Genomic DNA, 20,774 nt, shown 5'->3' with positions numbered 1-20,774 from the left:
GAGAGCATTCCAGCCCACAAATCAGCTCCTGCAGTGAGCCTCAGGCAGGAGGCCATAGGGTGGGTGTATTGAAGGCACAGCCAGGAAATCAGAGGGAAAGGGAATTTTAGAGTTAACAAATAGAATTAGTATACAAGTGAATTTATTCAGCAACTTTTGCAGTTTAAATGTTTATGGCCATGATCATATAGATCTTAGGGTTAGACTCATTAATTACCTAAGTAAGGTTCACACTGGATGAAGCCAGTGTTTCCAAGTCTATGTGGTATATCCTGCTCTGAAACCTCAAATTTCCCATGATAGGGTAGGACCCTGGTAGTATTTTAGGAAAATGGCATCTGGTGTTATATGCTTACGTTAAATCTGCTTTGGAAATAATCATGTATGCAGTGAACATGGTAAGAACAACTTGCTTCATCTTTTAACATAATAATTGCTCTCAAGGATTGTGAGAGCATATAGACAGATAGAGCATCCGGTTTTAAAGCTAACTGGACAGGGAAGAAAGCCATTGTGGATAAAGTTTCAGATTTTCTTGGATTTTTTGGTATCTGCACAAGAGAGCTGATGAATTGCCAGCGCATAATAAGCCAGAGCCCTGGATCCGGAGAGCATTTGTGATGTCCAGCCAACATAGAACCGCTTGCTCTCCCAAAGGGTGGTCTCCAAATCTGTTGTAGCCTTTGGCAAGAGTTTTATATCACAATTGAAAACAGATGCCCGTTCTGCCCTCTCCATTGTTGTCTGAGTTACAACCATTCAGAGGGTGTGAGCCATGCAGTCTCTCATGCACCTTCAGAATGCCCTGCGAGAGTCCTCATTACACATCCCTAGCAGAAGCCTTGCTGTGAAACTCTCTGCAATGGAGAATAGACACAAGGCGGTGCCAGATTTATGAGGTTCTGGTAATCTGCTTGGTGCATCTGAATGTTCCTTGTCAAAATCAAAACACCAGTTCAAAGGTTTAATATAAAACATCTCTCCAGGCAGTTTCTATTTTATTATTTGTTTGTTTGTTTATTTAATTTAAATTGTAGTTAGTTAACATACAGTGCAACATCAGTTTCAGGAGTAGACTTTAGTGTTTCAGCACTTACATACAACACCCAGTGCTCATCATAATACGTTCCCTCCTTAATACCCATCACCCATGTAGCCCTCCCTCTCTTCTCTTCCCTCCTTCCCATATATTCATCTGTTTTGTTTCTTAAGTTCCACATATGAGTAAAATCATATGGTATTTGTCTTTCTTTGATTGATTTATTTCATGTAGCATAATATATTCTAGCTCCTATATATGTTGTTGCAAATGGAAAGATTTCATTCTTTTTGATGGCTGAGTAATATTCCTGTGTGTGTGTGTGTGTGTGTGTGTGTGTGTGTGTCCCACATTTTCTTGTATCCCACATTTTCTTTATCCATTCAACAGTTGATGGACATTTGGACTCTCTCCATAGTTTGGCTATTATTAATAATGCTTCTACAGACACTTTGAATCTGTATTTTTGTATCCTTGGGAAAAATACCTGCTAGTGCAATTGCTGGGTCACAGGGTAGTTCTGTTTTTAGCTTTTTGACGACATACTGTTCTCCAGAATGGCTGCACCAGTTTGCATTCCCACCAACAGAGCAAGAGGGTTTCATTTCCCTTTCTCCACATCCTTGCCAATACCTGTTGTTTCTTGTGCTGTTAATTTTAGCCATTCTGACAGGTAGAAGGTGGTATTTCATCGTGGCTTTGATCTGTATTTCCCTGGTGATGAGTGATGTTGAGCATCATTTCATGTGTCTGTTAGCCATCTGAATGTTTTCTTTGGAAAAGTGTCTATTCATGTCTTCTGACATGAACTGGGTTGTCTGTTTTGTTGGGTGTGGAGTTTCAGAAGTTCTTTCTAGATTTTGGGTACTAACCCTTTATCAGATATGCCATTTGCAAATATCTTCTCTCATTCTGTACGCTGACTTTTAGTTTTGTTGATTGTTTCCTTCACTGTGTAGAAGGTTTTATCTTAATGAAGTCCTAATAGTTCATGTTTGCTTTTGTTTCCCTTGCCTTCAGCAAAGCATGGACAGTTTCTATTTTAAGAATATTAAAACCTAATGGAAAGTATTTAATCATAAAGGACTATGTAATCCTAAAGAAGAAGTAAAGCATACCGTCCCTAATGGACTATATTTTTATCACAGGATATGACCTAAAATGTGCTTGTGTTTTATATACATGGCATTGAGAATCCAGAGTATCAAAAATCACTGTAAATCTTGATCAAAAGAAACTTATTAGATATAACAATGAAATATAATATGTGGGCTTTGCTCAGATCCTGTGTTAATCAACTGAAATTTAAACAATTGGGAAAATTTAATATGCAGTGAATATGTGACAATATTAAATAGTCATTGGTAATTTTGTTAGGTGTGATAATGACTTGGAGGTTATGTAAGGAGATGGCCTTATTTTATGGAGATGCATGCTCAAATACATAGAGATGAAAAATCACATCTATAATTTATTCTAAAACACTTCAGTAAGAAATCAACTGAAGCAAACATGCCAAAATGTTAATAACTGTTCAGTCTCGGTGATGGGCTTGTGGAATTTACTATAGTATTTTCTCCACTGTCCTGTATACTTGAAAACTTTTTTTTTTTTTACAAATAGTTTATTGTCAAATTAGTTTCCACAGAAAACTTTTATAATTCAACGTTTAAAAGAGCTTTGCACATTGGAGCACAGACAGTGCAGTGATGTGTCAGCTAAGCAGCATTATTTTATGATTATAGTGGATGCTGCTTTTTTGTGCCTTTTGTCACATTAAGAGATAAATAGCACTGCACCTGGAAACTAGATGATTTCTTCATCAGTGGGACATTACAGTAAAAATAAATCAATTACCAGCCCCCACCCCCTGCCCCACACACTCTGATTTTAAACTTGGCCTATGGTTATAGGAGGTGAGGTAGCTCAGAGGTAAACACTGCAACATGCAGAATCCTAAAGCTAGTATTTTAAACATTTTGTTTCAACCTTAATTTTGAAAAAGAACAGTCTTAAACTGCAGTTACTAAAGTCATTTTCTTTCCCATCAAAATGTAAATTCTACAACCTGGATTATAGTAACATATATAAGATATTGTCGCTGTGTCAGGCACAGGCTTGTCAAACCATGGCCCATCTTCTTCCTTCTCCGTTCAGAGATATTGAGGAGCTGTTACCATTAAATCTACCTGTGCTGTTTCTTCAGACAGTGTGTTTTTGCTGATAGTATGTTCTAGTACTGGGTATGGGTAAGCCTTTCTTATCTTGGGATATTTTGATATCTAGACCCTGAAGTAAGTTCAACTTATTGATGGATATAATAACTTCACATTGCTGTGTGGGCTGAGTCACATGAGCTGGCTACTGGTGGAACAAAACAGGTTGTGTTTTCATTCCCACCTACATTTAACTTTTAAGTTCTCTTTCTCCTCATTTTTCATCCGTACTTGGTGTCATTCGTAGATTTAAGAGCAAAAGGTATCTTGCTGTCCCCCCTCTTCAGCCTCAATACTTTATAAGCTGTGAGTACTGGCACCTCATATTATTATTATTATTATTAAGCAACAATGCCTATATGGAGGTATCTTGATTTAGAATTAGTGTTAAAAATAATGTCCTAATCGTAACAGTGAACACTCACTGAGCTCCTTCCCTGTAACGCACTACTGAAAGTGCTCTGGGGTGAAATGTAGTGGTGGAATGCATGGGACTAGAAGACCTGCTTTCTGTCTCCAGCAGTGGGTGAACTTTGTGGACATAAGAGAGACAGTTACCACGGAAAGTGTGTGGCAAGCACCAGCATGTGCCATGGACTGCAAGGGTGGCATAGACTCAAGATACCTGGGGCCACCATGGCTTCCATGAGCATAAAAAATTTAAACTGAACCTTCAGACAGGTTAAATTTTGACACAGAGAGAGAAAGGGCAGTAAAGTATTTCTGCATGGTCAGTGAGTATCCTCAGGAGCTAGGAGTGTTTGGGTAACTGTAAGTAAGGGAGTTCGGCTGGATGGAAGACCTCCTACTGGGACCAAGCATGCTGAGGGCAGGAATGTGAACTATGGGAAGCACTGGCCAGGCAGTAAAGATCTGGGGCAGTAACGTGAGTAAGGCTGTGTGTTAGGAGCTCAGTCTGGCAGTGTTGGCCTCAAGACAGGTTGCAGGGAGGAGAGATTAAGACAGGGAAATCAATTTGGAAACCACTGCAGAATAGTTCAAGTGGGAAAAGGAATAAAAGTGTACATTTGGGTAACGACAGCAGGAATCGAAGGGAGGCATGACTGCCAGATGTGCTGCAAAAGAACTGACTAGAATTGATGAATGAATTGAAGTCCTCTTTGAAAGAGAACAGGAAAATGCAAACCGTGAAGTATAAGTTGAGTCATACCTCATATGACTCAACTGAGAATGTTTGAAAGAAAACTTGTCATTTTTTATTTATTTATAGAAAGGTGGCCCCACCCTTGTAATTACTAAGCTTCAGAAAAATTCCAAGAATGGCTGTTTATGTCCTCGAGCCTTGGCCGCCTTTTTATCCATCTCTAAGAATTAGCAGGACAGTGCTGTGGAGGAGGAGGAAATGTAACCTGAAACTTTACTAAGTATATTGGTTCATAAATGAAATGTGAAAGCACCCCTGAAGAAGTAGTAATAGTCTAGTGGGAAGAACCTGGAGGTCAATGCTGGAGGAGCAAGTCACGTAGAAAAGGCTCCCTTGAGAGGATGTTCAGTGTCTTTCAATGGAGTGGTAGAGCCCACAGCGAGAAGGGTGCTGGGGAATAAATCCTCTCTCCTACTCTCTTCCATCCCATTTCTTGATGATCTCCCTTTCTCCAGTCTAGATGGCAAGGGGACCCATTGGTGTAATATACAGGTCAGCCTCCTGAGGCAGATAGCAGGGTAGAGAAGAGGAGAGAGTAGAACTGGGGGTGCAGACAAAAGGGGACAGTCACAGCATCCTCTTTACAGCATATAACAGTATTGGCGGGGGTGGGGGGCAGTGTGGAAGATCTTCACAGAATCATAAAATGTGAGACCTGAAAGGATCCTGAGAAGTAATTCTCAGCCTCGTTTTAGAGATGGGGAAAGAGAACCCTATAGGGGTAGCAACTGGGTACAGCTAATTGTCACAGAGCTGAGAGGAAAAGGACAGACCTTTTGATTTGCAGCCCTGGCTCTTTCCAGTTGGCTAGGTAGCTTCCATATAGCCACAAAGTCTTCAGGCCCGTGACACCAGCTCAGCCACTTCTGCAAGGGTGAGAGTGGTAAGGGGGTCTCAGTTGTTACTCAAGGGAATGTGTAAGCATTACAGAGAAAGCCATTGCTGGAGGACATGTTCCTGTAACTGAAGTTAAGAGTCATTGCGGATAATATAGAAAGTATAGGAATGTGTTAAGGAGAAAATAAAATCACCCACAATGTACCACAGAGATAATAACTGTTAATGTTCTAGTACTTTCTTAAAATCTTTAAAAATTATAAATTTATACAAACATGTGTATGTGTCAATCCAAATTTAGTATCAATTGTACATACAGTTTTGTATCTTATTTTTTCACTTGATAGTAAATAATTTCCCACATAGTAAATTGTCCTAGAATCTAAGTTTTTGGTTTGTTTTTTTTTAAAGATTTATTTCATTTTGAGAGAGAGAGAGAGTGTGCATGTGCATGCACGGGACAGGCAGAGGGAGAGAGAGAATCCCAAGCACGCCTCATGCTGTCAGTGCAGAGCCTGATGCAGGGCTTGATCCCGCAAACTGTGAGATCATGACCTGAGCTGAAATCGACAGTCAGACACTTAAGTGAAACTGAGCCACTGAGGGGCCCCTAAGTTCCAAGTTTTAATAGTAGTAATATTTTTAATAGATATAGCATAATTTTAAAAATATTTCCTATTAATAGGCATTTAAGTTGTTTTTATATTTTCTGCTGTTATACATATATAAATACTTGTGCTTATCTCTAGGACGTTTTCATAAAAAAAATTGCCAGCATAAGCATTTTCAGTGGTCATTTCTGGTGGGTCACAGTGGAAAGAATATGGCTCTGAGATCAGACATCCTGATCCATATTCTGCTCTCCAGTTTCTGGATGTGACCTTAGGCTCAGTCTGCGAAGCCTCATTCTCTTACTTGTTAAACAGGGATCATACTGCCAACCCCCCAGTGCTGTGAGGAGAACTAGATGAGACAGTGCCTTTAAAGTGGCTGAAACATAGGGAGTGCTCAGTACATGTTAGCTCCCTGTTCCTATGGGATGAGTTGGTTTGCACATGTGTGTGTGTACACATGGCTGGGTGTGTAGAATGAAGGGAAGAAAATATAAGACTGTAGTCAGTATAAAGAAAAAAGTAAAATTGACTTGAAAAGAGACACATTTAGACTATGAAGATTTCCTTCATGGTCTTGATGGTACTGATAATGAAGAGAGAAACAGAGGTCCTCAGTGACTATTTTTCTTGGCACTGGGCTGTCCAATAAACACTTGTAACCTTGTTCCCCATCCTCTTTCTTCCTAAGTGCTCATCTTCAAACTCTACCAGCGGGCAAAGCACGTGTACAGCGAGGCTGCACGGGTGCTCCAGTTTAAGAAGATATGTGAAGAAGCACCTGAGAACATGGTCCAGCTGCTGGGGGAATTAATGAACCAGAGCCACGTGAGCTGCCGGGACATGTACGAGTGCAGCTGCCCTGAGCTGGACCAGCTGGNGTGTGGGGGTGGGGGGGGGGGGGGGGGGGGGGGGGGGGGGGGGGGCAGGGGGACACGGCCATGGAAACTGTTGAAATGCATGAAAAAAAATGCAGTATTTTCATAGCCTTCTAAGTGAAAGGAAATTCTTCCCCACTTCCTGTCTGAGGTGGTTTCAATGATACAAAGCTGAACTCATTCTCTCCTAAATATCTGTAGGAGAAAGATCGGAGACCGGACTCCATAGCTTCATGAGGCCCTAGGTTTAGAATCAGTTCTTCACAACGCTTTTCCATCTTCGGATGATTAGATATTTCAGGGAGCTTTTCGTAGCCATAGCCATAGACCCTGCTCTTACTTTCTCATCATATTTTAATCAATGGTGTATTCGCTAGAACGGGGGCCCTGCCAGCATCTCCTGTTTGGTGTCCTGAGTGTAGTAGATTTATTCAAAAGAGGGGAGAAAACAGAAAGAGGGTCTCAGACCTGATCGGAGTGTATTTGGAGGCAAGGGGAGGTGGCTGAAGGAATTCCTCAGAAAGCCTTTGAGATTTAGGTTAGGCAATTTGGAGAAATGAGGACTTGATGAAAGCCTGGTTTATAAATGGTTGGTTGAGACAGAAATGTAAAGGAGAAAACTCTTTCACAAAGCCTGAGAACAGCTTCCTTGTAATGGTTAGAGAATGGGGATAATAGAGTAGAATGGTCACTTTACCCAGAAGGGATTTCATTGACCTTGTGAGGACTGAAAGGGAAACTGGGAGAACTCTCAAATGGCTAGATGTTATTTCCACTGTGAGAAGATAATGCAGGACTGCCTGCAATTAGTAATGAAAATAGTAATGAAAACAAAATTAACCACTTGGCACCTATGGCTTGCCTCACTCATTGCCACACTTCCAGCCTGAAAACTCTAAATCACCTAGTTCCAGTGATCACAGATGGCATATGTAACCCAACTTGTAGAGAGACTTGAACATAGTATTGATGAGAATCACTCTGCTGACGTCAGAGCTTGCTCACTAATTGCCAAAACGCCTTTCAGAGCCTGTTCCATTATAAGTGCTCTTTTCTGAAAATACCAAGGGCCCAGTAAATGGAAGAGATGAATATTATTCAGTTCTGGAAATTAGAAGAAGTAGAATGGTTTGTGCAGATATCAGGCAGAAGTGTCTTTGCCTGGAGGGTAGTGGGGGTAGTTTGAATCCCCCCTGAAAAGCAGTGAAGGGGCATTTGCCAGCCTCCTGGAATTTTCTAATGAACCTCCTCTTCCTGGGATGGTTAACCAGCTCTCACTCTCATGGAGCCTCTCATGGGGAAAGAGGGGAATGACAATTAAAAATAAATTGATTGGTGGGGCGCCTGGGTGGCTTAGTCAGTTAAGGGTCCGACTTTCGCTTAGGTCATGATCTCGCGGTTCGTGGGTTCGAGCCCCGCATCGGGCTCTGCGCTGACTGCCAGTTCAGAGCCCGGAGCCTATTTCAGAGTCTGTGACTCCCTCTCTCTCTGACCCTCCCCTGCTCACGCTGTCTCTCTCTCTCCTAGAAATAAATAAAAATATAAAAAAAATTGATTGGTAGTGGTAAAGTGCTATAAAAAAAAATAGAAGGGTTAGAGAGTGCCACNCTCTCTCTCTCTCTCCTAGAAATAAATAAAAATATAAAAAAAATTTATTGGTAGTGGTAAAGTGCTATGAAAAAAAAATAGAAGGGTTAGAGAGTGCCATGGTTGAGGGGGTAACCTTTAATCGGAAGGGTTGAGGAAGACTACTCTGAGGAGATGATGTTTGAGCAGAGACCTGAAGAAGTGAAGAAATGAGAACACAGCCCCTGAGGTGGGGATGTGGCTGTCACATATGAGGAAACGCTGGAAAAGCAGTAGGCTGGAGGGCAGTAGACAGTAGCAGGTGATGAAGTAAGGGGGCGGGGGGGGAAGGCACACCACAGGGCCTCCTAGGTCACTGGAAGGACTCTGGCTCTGGGCGCAGAAGGGTGGCGGTGGAGGTGCTAAGTGATCCCATGCAAGGTGTGCCTTGAAGGAAGATTGGAGACAATTGCTGTGTGGGTGAAAGACAGGAATCAAGATGACTCCTGGGTTTTTGGTCTGGGAAAATGTGCTTGTTTCTGTAAGAGCCACATTTGGCGAAGCCAGATTTCACATTTTGGGGGTCAGAATTCTCTCATAGTTCCATAAGGTAAGAAGACAGGAAGGGTCCTTCGAGGCACGAGAAGGCACTAGGAGGTGAAGTGATTTGAACAAGTAAATGTATGGAGTCAGTGTGGAGCCTGGTTTCCGATCCAGTGTTTTGCCACGCCTCCCTCCCCACCTTGGCTTTACTGAGACATGATTACGTTGGAATGTGTGTCATTTTTCACCTGTTTTCCTTTCCGGGTTTAAAGTTTGAATAGTGGAGGTTTGTGTTGTCCTAGTGTGCAGCGCGTGAACACTGGACAGAGCCGTGTGGAGTGGGGGAGGCAGTGTGTGGAGTAAGACAACTGAGCTGAAGTTAGGAAGGTTGAGTTCCAGCTCTGCCACTCTTCCTTCCGAGCTCTGTGATTTTGCACTGTTGTTTTGTTTTATGATCTCTGGTGTCTTTTTCTGTTCGAACTGTCTATAGGTCTATTTTTTTAAAAAAATGCGGTTCCAGTGAAAGAGTTAGTGGCTAGGTCGTAAAAGGGTTCAGAGAGCACCTTTCGTTTATTATTACTCTTACTTGTTTTTGGAAAGTCCTTTCTTAATGGCTTAACACTCAAATTTAACGCTTAAATTAATCTTTAAACAGTTAATTTTTTAAAATTTATTCATTTTGAGAGGGAGAGAGCATGAGGGACAGAGAGGGAGGGAGAGAGAGAAACCCAAGCAGGTTCCCTGCTGTCAGCACAGAGCCTGAGGCAGGGCTCGATCTTACAAACCAGCAAGGTGCAAATGCAAAACGAGCTGCCCTTAAGCCCTAGTTCCTCTTGAAGCTTCATGACTGTAGCACTGGGCCAGGACGGGGAGGTGCTGGATGTGCTGCGAAGGGCCCTGGCACGGCAAGTCAACCTCTGGTAGAGTATTTTGTTTAAGAGTCACAATCAGCTCCACACTTCCCTGTCCCTTTTAAAAATGTTACCACCAAGGGGGAAGGCATGATTAAGACTGGGCAGCCTGAGGTTGGTTGCCTTCCTGAGACCGTAAGAGGGAGGAGGGAAGCTGAAATGGGTTCAAGGAGGAACAAGGCCAAAGACCGTCTTTATTCCCTGGTCTACTTGTGGCACTTTAAGATTCCTATAGTTTTCCTGAAGGCCTGCTTGGAAACTATCTGCATGAAAAGACAACTAATTGATTGAGTGAATGAATGAAGGATTTCAATACCTAGATACTTAGGGCACTACACACAAGCCAAAATCTTTTTTTAAGTTCAATTCTTAAAAGTTTTTATTTAACATCCAGTTAGTTAACATATGGTGTACTATTGGTTTCAGGAGAATTCAGTGATTTATCACTTATTTGTAACACCCAGTGTTCATCACAGCAAGTGCCCTCCTTAATCCCCATCACCTAGTTAACCCTTCCCCTCAATCACCTCCACTCTGGTAACCATCAGTTTGTTCTCTCTTGTTAACAGTCTGCTTCTTGGTTTGCCTCTCCCTCTCTCTTTGTTTCTCTTTGCTCATTTGTTGTTTTTTAAGTTCCACATATGAGTAAGACCATACAGTTTTTGTCTTTCTCTGACTTATTTTGCTTAGCATTATACTCTCTAGCCTCTATCCATGTCATTGCAAATGGCAGGATTTCATTCCTTTTTATGGATGAGTAATACTCCTGTGTGTGTGTGTGTGTGTGTACATACCATGTCTTCTTTATCCATTCATCAATGGATGGACACTTGGGCTGCTTCCGTATTGGCTATTGTAGATAATGCATGTATCACTTTGAATTAGTGTTTTTGCATTCTTTCAGTAAATACCTAGTAGATTGCTGGGTCGTAGGGTAGTTCTATTTTTAACCTTTTAAGGAACTTCCATACAGTCTTCCAGAGTGGCTACACCACTTTGTATTCCCACCAACAGTGCAAGAGTGTTCCCCTTTCTCTGCATCCTCTCCAGTACCTGTCATACAAACTGAAATGTTGTGCGGTGAGCTAGATTATATTCAAAGGCATCTCGGGGGGCAAGATGGCGGAGAAGTAGGAAGCTCCATGCATTGCACTCGCCCCCATATCTCACACGGAAAAGATGTGAAGCCATAGGAAACCCTACAGAACCCAAGAGATTGGGAGAGAAAGGACGCAGAATCCACTGAGAAAGCCTTCTAATGTGAGTGTGAACGGCGTAAGATAAAATCAGGCAGGGATCGGAGACTGGAGGGACAGGGCGATCCCCCTCTGTGGGGAGTGAGAGGGGGAAAAAGGGAGAGTCCGAAACTACTCAAGATACGGGCCTTGCCGCTGGGAAACAGAAAAACCTCCGCTCGGGGCATAGAAGGATGGTGCGCGCCAAATCCCCGTGTGCGAAATCATCCCGGAGAGGCTGCGCGAGAGCCAACTCGTCCGGGAGCGGCTGCGCTGCGCGGGCACCACTCCTTTGTTCCTTTGTATTCCCAGCGTGGCTGGGTTCCTGGAGGAGCCGTGCGCGGACCTCCGCGCTCCGAGCTGGCTGGAACTTTAGAGGGAAGGCGAAGGGCTTAAAACTGGGAGATTTGCCTGCGACTTCGTGTTTTGGGTGATGAGACACAGAAGGACCTCATTTCCCTCTCTCCAGAGGGCCAGACGTGCCCTGCAGACAAGCCCCCGCCCATGCTTGCCAAACGGACCTGGAGGAACCGGGAGCAGCGGCTTCTGGCTCCACCCCCAGGGCTAGGCAGGAGGCTTGGAACTGCCCTGAGGGGATCGCCTGCCAGGTTGTGGCTGCCGTGGTTTCAGTCAGGTGCGTGGACTGCACTTGGAAACTAGCTGGCCTGGGTTAAAGAGCGCGACCCACCCGGCACGGGAGTTTACACACCCAAAAAGCGAGGTGCAGCCCTTGGTTCAAGAAGGGACTGGTGCACCGCCACTCTCCTCCCCACAACCACTAAGGTAGAACTTCCGCCTGACGCATTGGATCACACCACGCCCATCCCTGCTAGAGAGCGGCCCTCCTCCCCTTTTTTTTTCTTTTTTTACCCCTTGTCCCGGAACACTGATCCAATTAATGTTCACGAGTCCATTCTGTAGATGTAAATTCTACACCTACCGACATTTTCAGCTCTTTCTCTCAGGAGTAATTAGACTATAGAGTTTCTCTGGATAACATCGGCGTCCTTCTCTCACCTGTCCAACCATATTCCACTCCTTAGCTCTTTGATAAAAGATTCTTATCCCTCCTGCCTGTTCATTCTATTTCCAGTTTTGCCTCATCCCCACCCTGTCTTCTCTCTCTTTCTCTATGCTCCTCAACCAGCACTGCATACACACGGCTATTTAACTGTAGCTGGGAAATCCGGTTATATGCTTTAAACCGTTCTTTGTCCATCATTTTTCTTCTTTTTTCCTTTTCTTCTTTTGGACTCTTTTATGTATTTTTTACATTCTATTATTCGCTCTCCCTCCTCTGTCTTTTCCCTTAACTTTTTCGTTTTCCCCTCTTGGTTTGCATGTTAGTTGAATTTGTCTGTGCGTTTGTGTGCTTCTGCTCCCTGTGTGTTTGTCTGTCTGTTTCCTTCTCCAGGGCTACCTCAAGAAACAAGCCAGATACACAAGGCGGAGAGTCCCAAATATCACTACAAGTAGGATAATAAATAAAATAACCAAGGTACCAACAAGAGAGACCAAGAGATACCATTCAAAAAACACTCTCTGAAAGGATAGGCCCTGGACAGTCAAAGAGTCTTCTTGGATACAGCAGCGCTCATAGGTGCAGAGAGCATAACAAGTCTTTAAAACTAACAAGAGCCAGAAAGCTAACTAAAATGATGAAACAAAAGAGCTCTCCTCCAAAGAAACTCCAAAAGAAATGACAGCTAATGAACTGCTCAAAACAGATATAAGCAGCATAAATGAACAAGATTTTAGAAGAATAATCATAATAGCTAGGCTTGAAAAAAGCATAGGGGACATCAAAGAAACTATGGCTACAGACAANGAACTTCCCTGACCTGGGGAAGGAAGTAAGTGTGGAAATACAAGAGCCTCAGAGGACTCTCCTCAGATGTAACTTGAATCAATCTTCTNTTATATGGAAACCAACTTGACAATAAACTATCTGTAAAAAAAAACAAAACAAAAAAACCCCCAAAAACAGAAACAAAGGCATCTCTAGGTAGCTAGTCTATAGGACAGTGTGTAAGAAGCTACTATATGACCCAAGCAGAGAGAAGAGTGGGAAAAAGGATGGAAGAAATCACTAACACTTGCTATGTTTTTCAATGGATCTTTTCACTGCTCTTCCAGAGAAAATCAGTTTAGCATCCAAAGAAAGGGCCAGGGAGAGAGAAGGAAACTACAATTTATGGTTTTAGGCTGTTTATTATTTTTATTAAGCTAATGTTAGAAAACCTCAATTATGTGAAACAAAGTATTATAGTGAAAGAAAAAGATGAAATTTGCCCAATTATAAAATAATTCTTCTAAATGAACAAAATGTAAATTAAGAAATGGCTAAAGTTTTAAGTAAGATTCATTGAGAAACACAAAGCAGTTTTCAAACCAAGTCAGTTATATGTGAGACAGCTCATTTGTTATCAATTTTCCTGGTTATACTTAAGAAAAAATAGTTAATGTCTTTTATTTCTGTTTTGACACCAGCTGAAATTAGAGACCTCATTGCTGCATCATTGCCCAAGCTATTAAGGGAAATGAATGACAAATGTTAACGCTAACAAAGATCACAAAAGTTAATTTGCTGTCTTCCTCAAAAATCTTTTCAAACTTTACTCCATGGCTATGCTGTTCAGCCTCTTGCACCCATTCTCCTGAGCAGGTCAGGGAAGAATGAAATGTAAACCCGTATTTGTATGTTTCTTTCTCCATGATCTTGAGACTGATCTTTACACTCTACCAAATAAAGGGAGAATGTCCTTTCAACCACGCTTACGGGCTCACTTCTTTTTGGGCCTCTGTCTTCCACTTACTGTTCTCTCCACCCCATACCCCTGTTCAGCCATTTATATATATATAAATGGCATATATATATATATATATATGCCATTTATATAAATGTTACATTCTATATACATAAATATATAATATTATATTTATATATATATATATGTGCCATTTGCAAAAACCAACTCCTCTTTCATGGCGTTTAGTGGCTTACATTTCTCAAACAGACGTGTAGTTATATTTTCTTATACTTTCTCATTTGAACAGTATTTGAAGTCTGTGGTTTCTTGTATCTAAAGCAATCTGAGTGTTTCTAACTTGGCTGTAAAAGTCATAGAAATTCTTCTGGAAGGTCTGTTTTCCTCAGATTCTAGCCAGAAGATTCTAGGCTTTGGAGCAGAAGCTAGAAGTCTTTCCAGATATAGAATACATTACTGACAGCTTATATTGACATATANTGTCTCAAATAATTAAAGTTTGTTTTACATGCTTCGAGAAATTCTTTTCTAAAATTTGCCATTTCTAGGGGCACCTGGGTAGCTCGGTCAGCTAAGCATCCAACTTTCGCTCAGGTCATAATGTCATGATTAGTGAGTTTGAGCCCCACATTGGGCTTTGCTGACAGCTTGTAGCCTGACGCCTGCTTCAGATTCTACATCTCCCTCTCTCTCTGCCCCTCCTCTGCTTATATTCTCTCTCTCAAAAATAAACAAACTTTAAAAATAAAAATAAATAAAATTTAGCCATTTCTTAAAAAATACAATTTGTTCATTCAAAAGAGATATTTTATAATTGGGTGGACATTATCTCTTCATTATTGTACTCTGTTTCACATAACTGAAGTTTTCTAACATTTTGATTTAATAAGAAAATAGACTGGGTATATATTTTGATATTTTAAAACAAATATAATAGTCCAACAGCCCTTTATTAGAACCTACCAAATGTCTAGAATTGTGCTGGGCTAGGACTGGAGAGAAATAACCTCTCCCTAAATTCAAAATATTCTGAAATAATTAATTTAATACCCATTTATATAATATATAAATATTTTGAAATAAAATTGAAATACAAGACACAATCCCTTCCTTCTTTCCTTCTTTGGTTTGTAGCAAGGTTGAGTTTACTGGTTCCCCCCCCTGCATTTTTCTGTGCCTTGTATCTTAGTAAGTGCTTTATGGTCCAATCAGCTCATTTAAAGTAGGACATTTTAGCCAGGCTATATTGGGTGCCTGGAAAGTTAGTTATATGAATATACTTTTCAGTGATAAAAGGATCAAAGGGAGCATTCTTTATAATCTGCATCACTCCTCTAGCCTTTGTTTCGTAGATCATACTAATAAAGGCAAAGGCTGCTTTGGTTGTTTTGACCAACCCTTCCACGTTATTCCCCAATCTGGTCACCTCAAAGAAATGGTATTTGGGGGATTCTAGGGTTTTGTATTGCCTCTCTGATGTGCAATAGCTCAGGATCTATACTTTTAATGTCTCAGTGTTCTCTTAGGAAAAACAAGGCTCGCCTGCTTTTTCTTTCCTAACATAAAGCTTATATTGTTCTCCTAACTTTTAGATTTTTCCCTGAATTTCTATGGCATATGCCAAAGGGCACATTAAGCACCAGTTTAGAACATTGCAGACGGGACCTCTCTGCCTCTGTGAGTACATATAGACAGGCAGGCTGCTGACCAGCTATTTGGGCAGCCCCCTGATTTGTGATCACAAGTGCCATTGACTCAGGGGCAGAAGGCTACTTATAATAGCATCTATCATTCTCTGGGAAATTTGAGCCCTGATGACTTCAGATCATGTGGCTGATGCAACACAGTCCATTTTCATCTGTGGCAGGCAGGGTGGTGACAGAGCAGCTCTGGGGACTTAAGAGTAAATATATTTACCTAGAAAGACTTCTAGTTTCTGTTTTCTGGAAAGTGGCAGGAAATTGAGGAAAATATACCCTTTGGCACAATTCCTGTTGGTTTTGTAACCATAGAAACAACACTCAGTTTGCTTTAGGTTCAGCTTTGAAACAACTGTCAAAACTTTTCAGTTGGAAAGATGTAAGAAAACAGGTCTGGAAGTCCACTGAAGACCATAAAAGACCTGGTTGATTTAAGTCCAGTACATTGGCATAGTCTGGATGTTAGAGAATTACGTAAGAAGCGCCCTGTTGGTCTCTAGACCAGGCCATGGTTGGCTTCTGTGTCCCAGAAATGCTTCAGTAACACCTTGGTTTTATCAGCATCTTCCATGGGTAGAGAGTTTGATGTGACTCCATATCACAACTTTTTTTTTCCTTTGTGATTGCAAAATGACCCTTTGCCAGCTTGGGAACTCAGAATTATCCTACAAATCCCATAGTCAGAGAAACTTTCAGCCTAGATGATAGGCATTTGGGCTCCGTGCAGCTGCTGGGTTTCTAAGCTGTGAGGGACGGCGGGAGATGAGTACTCTTTATTTGCAAGCATTTTGTTTTCTTCTTTAAACATCTATTTTCATTTGAAATATATATTTTAATGAATAAAACAGATGATGAAAAGGAACCAATTGAGAAAATCATTGAGGGGGAAATGAATTACTGGTGTGCAATAAATCTGATGTCCTAGAGGAGGGTTAATATTCTATTGATATTTTCCAGGAAGTAAACTAGCTCATTTAGATTGGGAAAAAAGAGACAAAATTATGCTAAATCAATTATGGAGTTTTTAATCTGCTATGAATTTGGAATAAATTTTATTAGGAAGAATTGGAAGTACATGTTAACCTTTATTATCAGGATAAATTACATCTTTTAAGGATGAGGGATCCTTGTGCTTTGTGTAGGGCCTTTCACGTGGGTATAAATCTTTGGTTAGAAACTGCACCTGGGTGATGGTGACTAAAATGACCTCTTTTTGTGTGGTAGTTTAAATAGTGGTTTCCATCCAGATCACACATTTTGGCTGATGGTAAATTCTGAGTTTAGCTGTCAGACCAGCTCCCAAAGGTACAAGGAAGACACACATGGACTTATAGAGGCCACCTTCCATTTTTGCAGAAACGTCTGCACAGCTTCCCACTAGAGATTAACCAGACAGACTGATCTAGAGTTTAATAGCATGTTCCTTCTTCATAAATTTATTCAGTGCAAACCCAGGCTGTGTGTTCTAGGGGACTGATTCTTTTATGGGGAACAGCCAACCCTTAAGAACACACCTTAAATGACTACCAGAGGAAGCCCTCACTTGTATAAGACTTGCAATTTATATTTTGATTTGACCTCTGATTCATGATGTTGATCATGTCTGCTGTCTATTTTCCTTTTACTCCCTCGTCTTGATCACCTGTAAGCTTGCCACATACAACTCTTCAATTGGTGAGTTTATGAATCAAGACTTTATGGTGGGTTATTGCCAGCTCTCACCAAACAGGAATAATGCTAACTTTTACTACCTAGAGAGAAAACCATGGGCTAGTTTTAGATAGAATTAAATTTCAAATCACCTTCTGAAACAGTATACATTCCTTCATGTCCTAAAATGTTTGGCAACACTTAACTACCCCCACTCCCCCCCCAAAAAAAATCCACATACATTCTCATTGTAGGCTGTGTGTTCTAGAAGCGCCAGGCAAACCACTCTCACTGTCTTTTACAGGTTCTAATTTTTTTTTCTCATTATTTTAGGAAGTTTGGGGCTCAAGGGTCACGACTCACTGGAGCAGGATGGGGAGGCTGCACAGTATCAATTGTACCTGTGGACAAGCTGTCCAGCTTCCTAGCAAATGTGCACGAAGCTTACTACCAGAGGAGCGACCGAAACTTAACATCCGAGAAGCAGAGTTTGTTTGCTACCAAACCTGGGGGTGGGGCTTTGGTTTTCCTTGAGGCCTAAACAGTGTAAAAAACCTTAGAGAAACTATTTAGGGCATTTGGGAACTGGCAGAACTTCTTATGCCACAGTAAATTAATCCTCTCTCTGTTTTGTATTATGACGAACGGTTGCTATTATCAAGATGTATTTCCAAAGAAACGGTTGAAAGCTCTCTATGCTTCATAATGATTATTTTTCCATCTTAAACTATGTTTTCTACCAATAGGAGCCAAAATTATGCTTGGGCAGATCTTTTAAGGGTGATTTACTGACATTTATTGATTTTAAGATTTTTAAAGATGAATTTGTAAAAGACATTCAATACTGACCTCATAGATTAGAGTTAAACATACTGCTACAATTAAATGGATACCACTGAATTGTATGACATATTCTTAAATACAGTCCATCTCTGGTTTCTCTTGACACTTTTCTTCTTCCCAGTTGTAGTCTTCTGCTGATGATGATGAGGATGAGAGCGATGCCAGAAACTCTCTCTCGGTTCGAGCTTCAGAACGCTATTAAAATAATACATCAAGGACTCACAAATTTGCCTGGATACTTGAATGTGAGGTTATACCAATTATAAAGATGAGAAGAATTGCTTTTTTTTTTTTTTTTTTTTGCAAAGATGGATTCAGGCTCATTTACTTTTTAAAAGCTATGTGATATCACATAAGCAATCACTTTCAATACTTGCAATTCTTTCGGGCCTCAGCTGTCTCTGAGAGAAACTTAGATAAAAGACATTTTGTCTTACCTGTATTCACACTAAAATAGTTATCTGGATGATAATTCAGATTAATTCAACTTGCTCATAAAATTTACTTTCTTTCCACTCTATGCTGCCTTTTCTCAAGTGCAGCCCTCTGGTCCACAGGGCATGCATACGGTTCAGGGAAACCCCACCTCTGCCTCGCAACCCTTTGCCGTGTGTCTAGCAGGTCTCCTTTGTATGTGTGGACCAGTGTAGGGCAGGTGAGCAAGTATGTGGGTAAGAGTGGGTTCTGGGGTTGGGTGGGGGTGTTGTTGAGTCCTTGTGTGTTCATCAGAAGTGGGCAGAAATGTTTAATTTTTTTTTACCTTTATTTTTGAGAGAGAGAGAGAGAGGCAGGGAGAAAGAGACAGAGCATGAACAGGGAAGAGGCAGAGAAAGAGAAGGAGACACAGAATTCAAAGCAGATTCCAGGCTCTGAGCTGTCTGCACAGAGCCTGACAAAGGGCCCAAACTCATGAACTGCGAGATCATGACCTGAGCTGAAGTCAGATGCTTAACTCACTGAGCCACCCAAGTGCCCCTAAAAGTGGGCAAAAATGTTTAGCCATGTGGTGACGGTAAGTGAATGGCTTTCTCACAAGGAGGCCTTCCTGAATTATATGAAGATTTAATCCAAAAAGTATTTTGCTGCTGTAATCAGATAATTGACCAGCAGCTGGCTAATGGCATGAAATATCCAGAAAATTATCACAATTTTGTATTATTCCATGATTGTTTTGCTCATTAATGTGCAACTTAATGACTTGACATCATCATCTTGAATCTCAGTTTTTGAGAGGCTGAGGCAAAGCTGGTTTTAATATTTCTCAAAGGACTACCATCATATTTAAAGGACTTGGAAATCCATTATTCTATTCTAAAATAAACTTCAGGTGCATTTTCATTTTTTAAAGAAAGATAAACATTTGAGAAAGCTTAAGTCAAATTTGTTGAATGAATTTTGAGTTTTTTCACACCCAATAATCCAAAATCTGAATTGATTTTAAATTAAGATTCTTTGTTTTTTAATACCTTTCCATTTTCCACAGAAGATCTGTGGTTGGTACATAATTACTTAGCGATAACTGGATTACTGTAAAAAAAAAAAATCGGTACTTTCCATTCCTTTGCTATTCTATTTAAATTTTTCACCATGAGATTCCTTCTTGCAATAGATAACTAAAAACTTCCATTGTGCCCTCTGCTTTGGAGGACACAGTTGTTCTAAGCCGGGGATCTACTCCATCCATACTTATCTTGATGTCTGACTTGAAGAAAAGAACTAGTTTTCAATCAAACCATCACTGCGAGTCATTTTAGAAATTATGAAGATTTCAAACTTTTCTGGAGAGGAGAGGGCTAAGGCAACTGGAAAAAAGCTTCATGAAGAAGATGGGATTTGGGCAGGGCCCGAAAGAATGAGTCGAATTTGAAAGCTGGGGAGTAGGCACTGCAGATGAGTGAATGTATGAGCGTGCGTGAATAAACTTGGTGTGTTTGGAAGCCTCAGTTTGTTTGCCCTGGGATACAGTGGAGAATAAGACAGGCTACACTGGCTGGAGGTAGCCCTTGAAGAGCTCTAAGTCCAGCATTTAGACAAGAGGTTGCCAACCAGTAGCCCATAGGCCACATCTGGTCTGCAGATACATTTAGTTTGGCCCCCAAGTATTTAAACACTTGGGGTTCCCAGCAGAAATTTTATAGGGGAATCTGGATTATAGATGATGGAAGATACGATTATCCCATCTCCCATTCCTGGGGGTAGGGGGGGGACAGTGAACTTGAGCTGAGGTATAGCTGCTTTGTTTAGATGATGTTGGACTCTTCTGTGTGCTGCAGTTTCCACAACTTGTAGTTCCCCTGATACTCAGCCATGTACCACTTCCAGCTGAGGTCGCCTGCAGTCACCTGCCCATCCCCAGCACACTGGCACAGTGGCTTTCTCACACCAAATAATTCTCTGTACCCATGTCTCTAGCCGTAGTGGTTAGGGGAGACCAAGAAAAATGGGAGAAAGATTTTTTTTTTTTGTGGAAGTAAAAAATAGTCCTATTTGTTTAATATTAAATATGCAGGTGTTCTACTCCCTTCTCTCACCTTTCTGGCTCATACAGGAATTTGATTAGATGATCTGCTTGTTTTGATGTTACGCTAGTGGCCAATGAGGATTGTTCTCGAAGACATGCTAAAAATAAAAAGCTCTCTCTCCTATTCCTGACCTCAGCTGGCTCAACCATCAGATTTATTGCATCCCTTTCTCTACATGTCCTTGCCTGCTGAAAGGAAGAGGAACCTTCAGATTTAACAGAACTATCCATAATTTAAGGGGGGGGGGCAAAGAAACCTGGAAAGACAGAACAGTCTCCTTTATTTTCTTT

The 20,774-nt window shown here is 41.2% G+C and overlaps 1 protein-coding gene across 1 annotated transcript in view; it reads left to right on the top strand.

Annotated features, from left to right (window-relative positions):
• The window catches only part of GALK2 (galactokinase 2), a 115,838-nt gene extending 98,027 nt beyond the window's left edge, over positions 1-17,811 (top strand). The window contains exons 9-11 of the mRNA XM_077764449.1: positions 6,560-6,749; positions 7,956-7,967; positions 17,453-17,811. Of these exons, the coding sequence (XP_077620575.1) occupies positions 6,560-6,749; positions 7,956-7,967; positions 17,453-17,660 (410 nt within the window). The 3' untranslated portion in view covers positions 17,661-17,811. The remainder of the gene's footprint in view (positions 1-6,559; positions 6,750-7,955; positions 7,968-17,452) is intronic.
• Positions 17,812-20,774: the final 2,963 nt, after the last annotated feature.

This window comes from Crocuta crocuta, unplaced genomic scaffold (assembly GCF_008692635.1).
Source record: "Crocuta crocuta isolate KB4526 unplaced genomic scaffold, BGI_CrCroc_1.0 scaffold102, whole genome shotgun sequence".
Taxonomy (NCBI): Eukaryota; Metazoa; Chordata; class Mammalia; order Carnivora; family Hyaenidae; genus Crocuta; species Crocuta crocuta.
The sequence above is the reverse complement of the archived record's forward strand: the minus strand, read 5'-3'. Positions and strand labels throughout refer to the sequence as shown.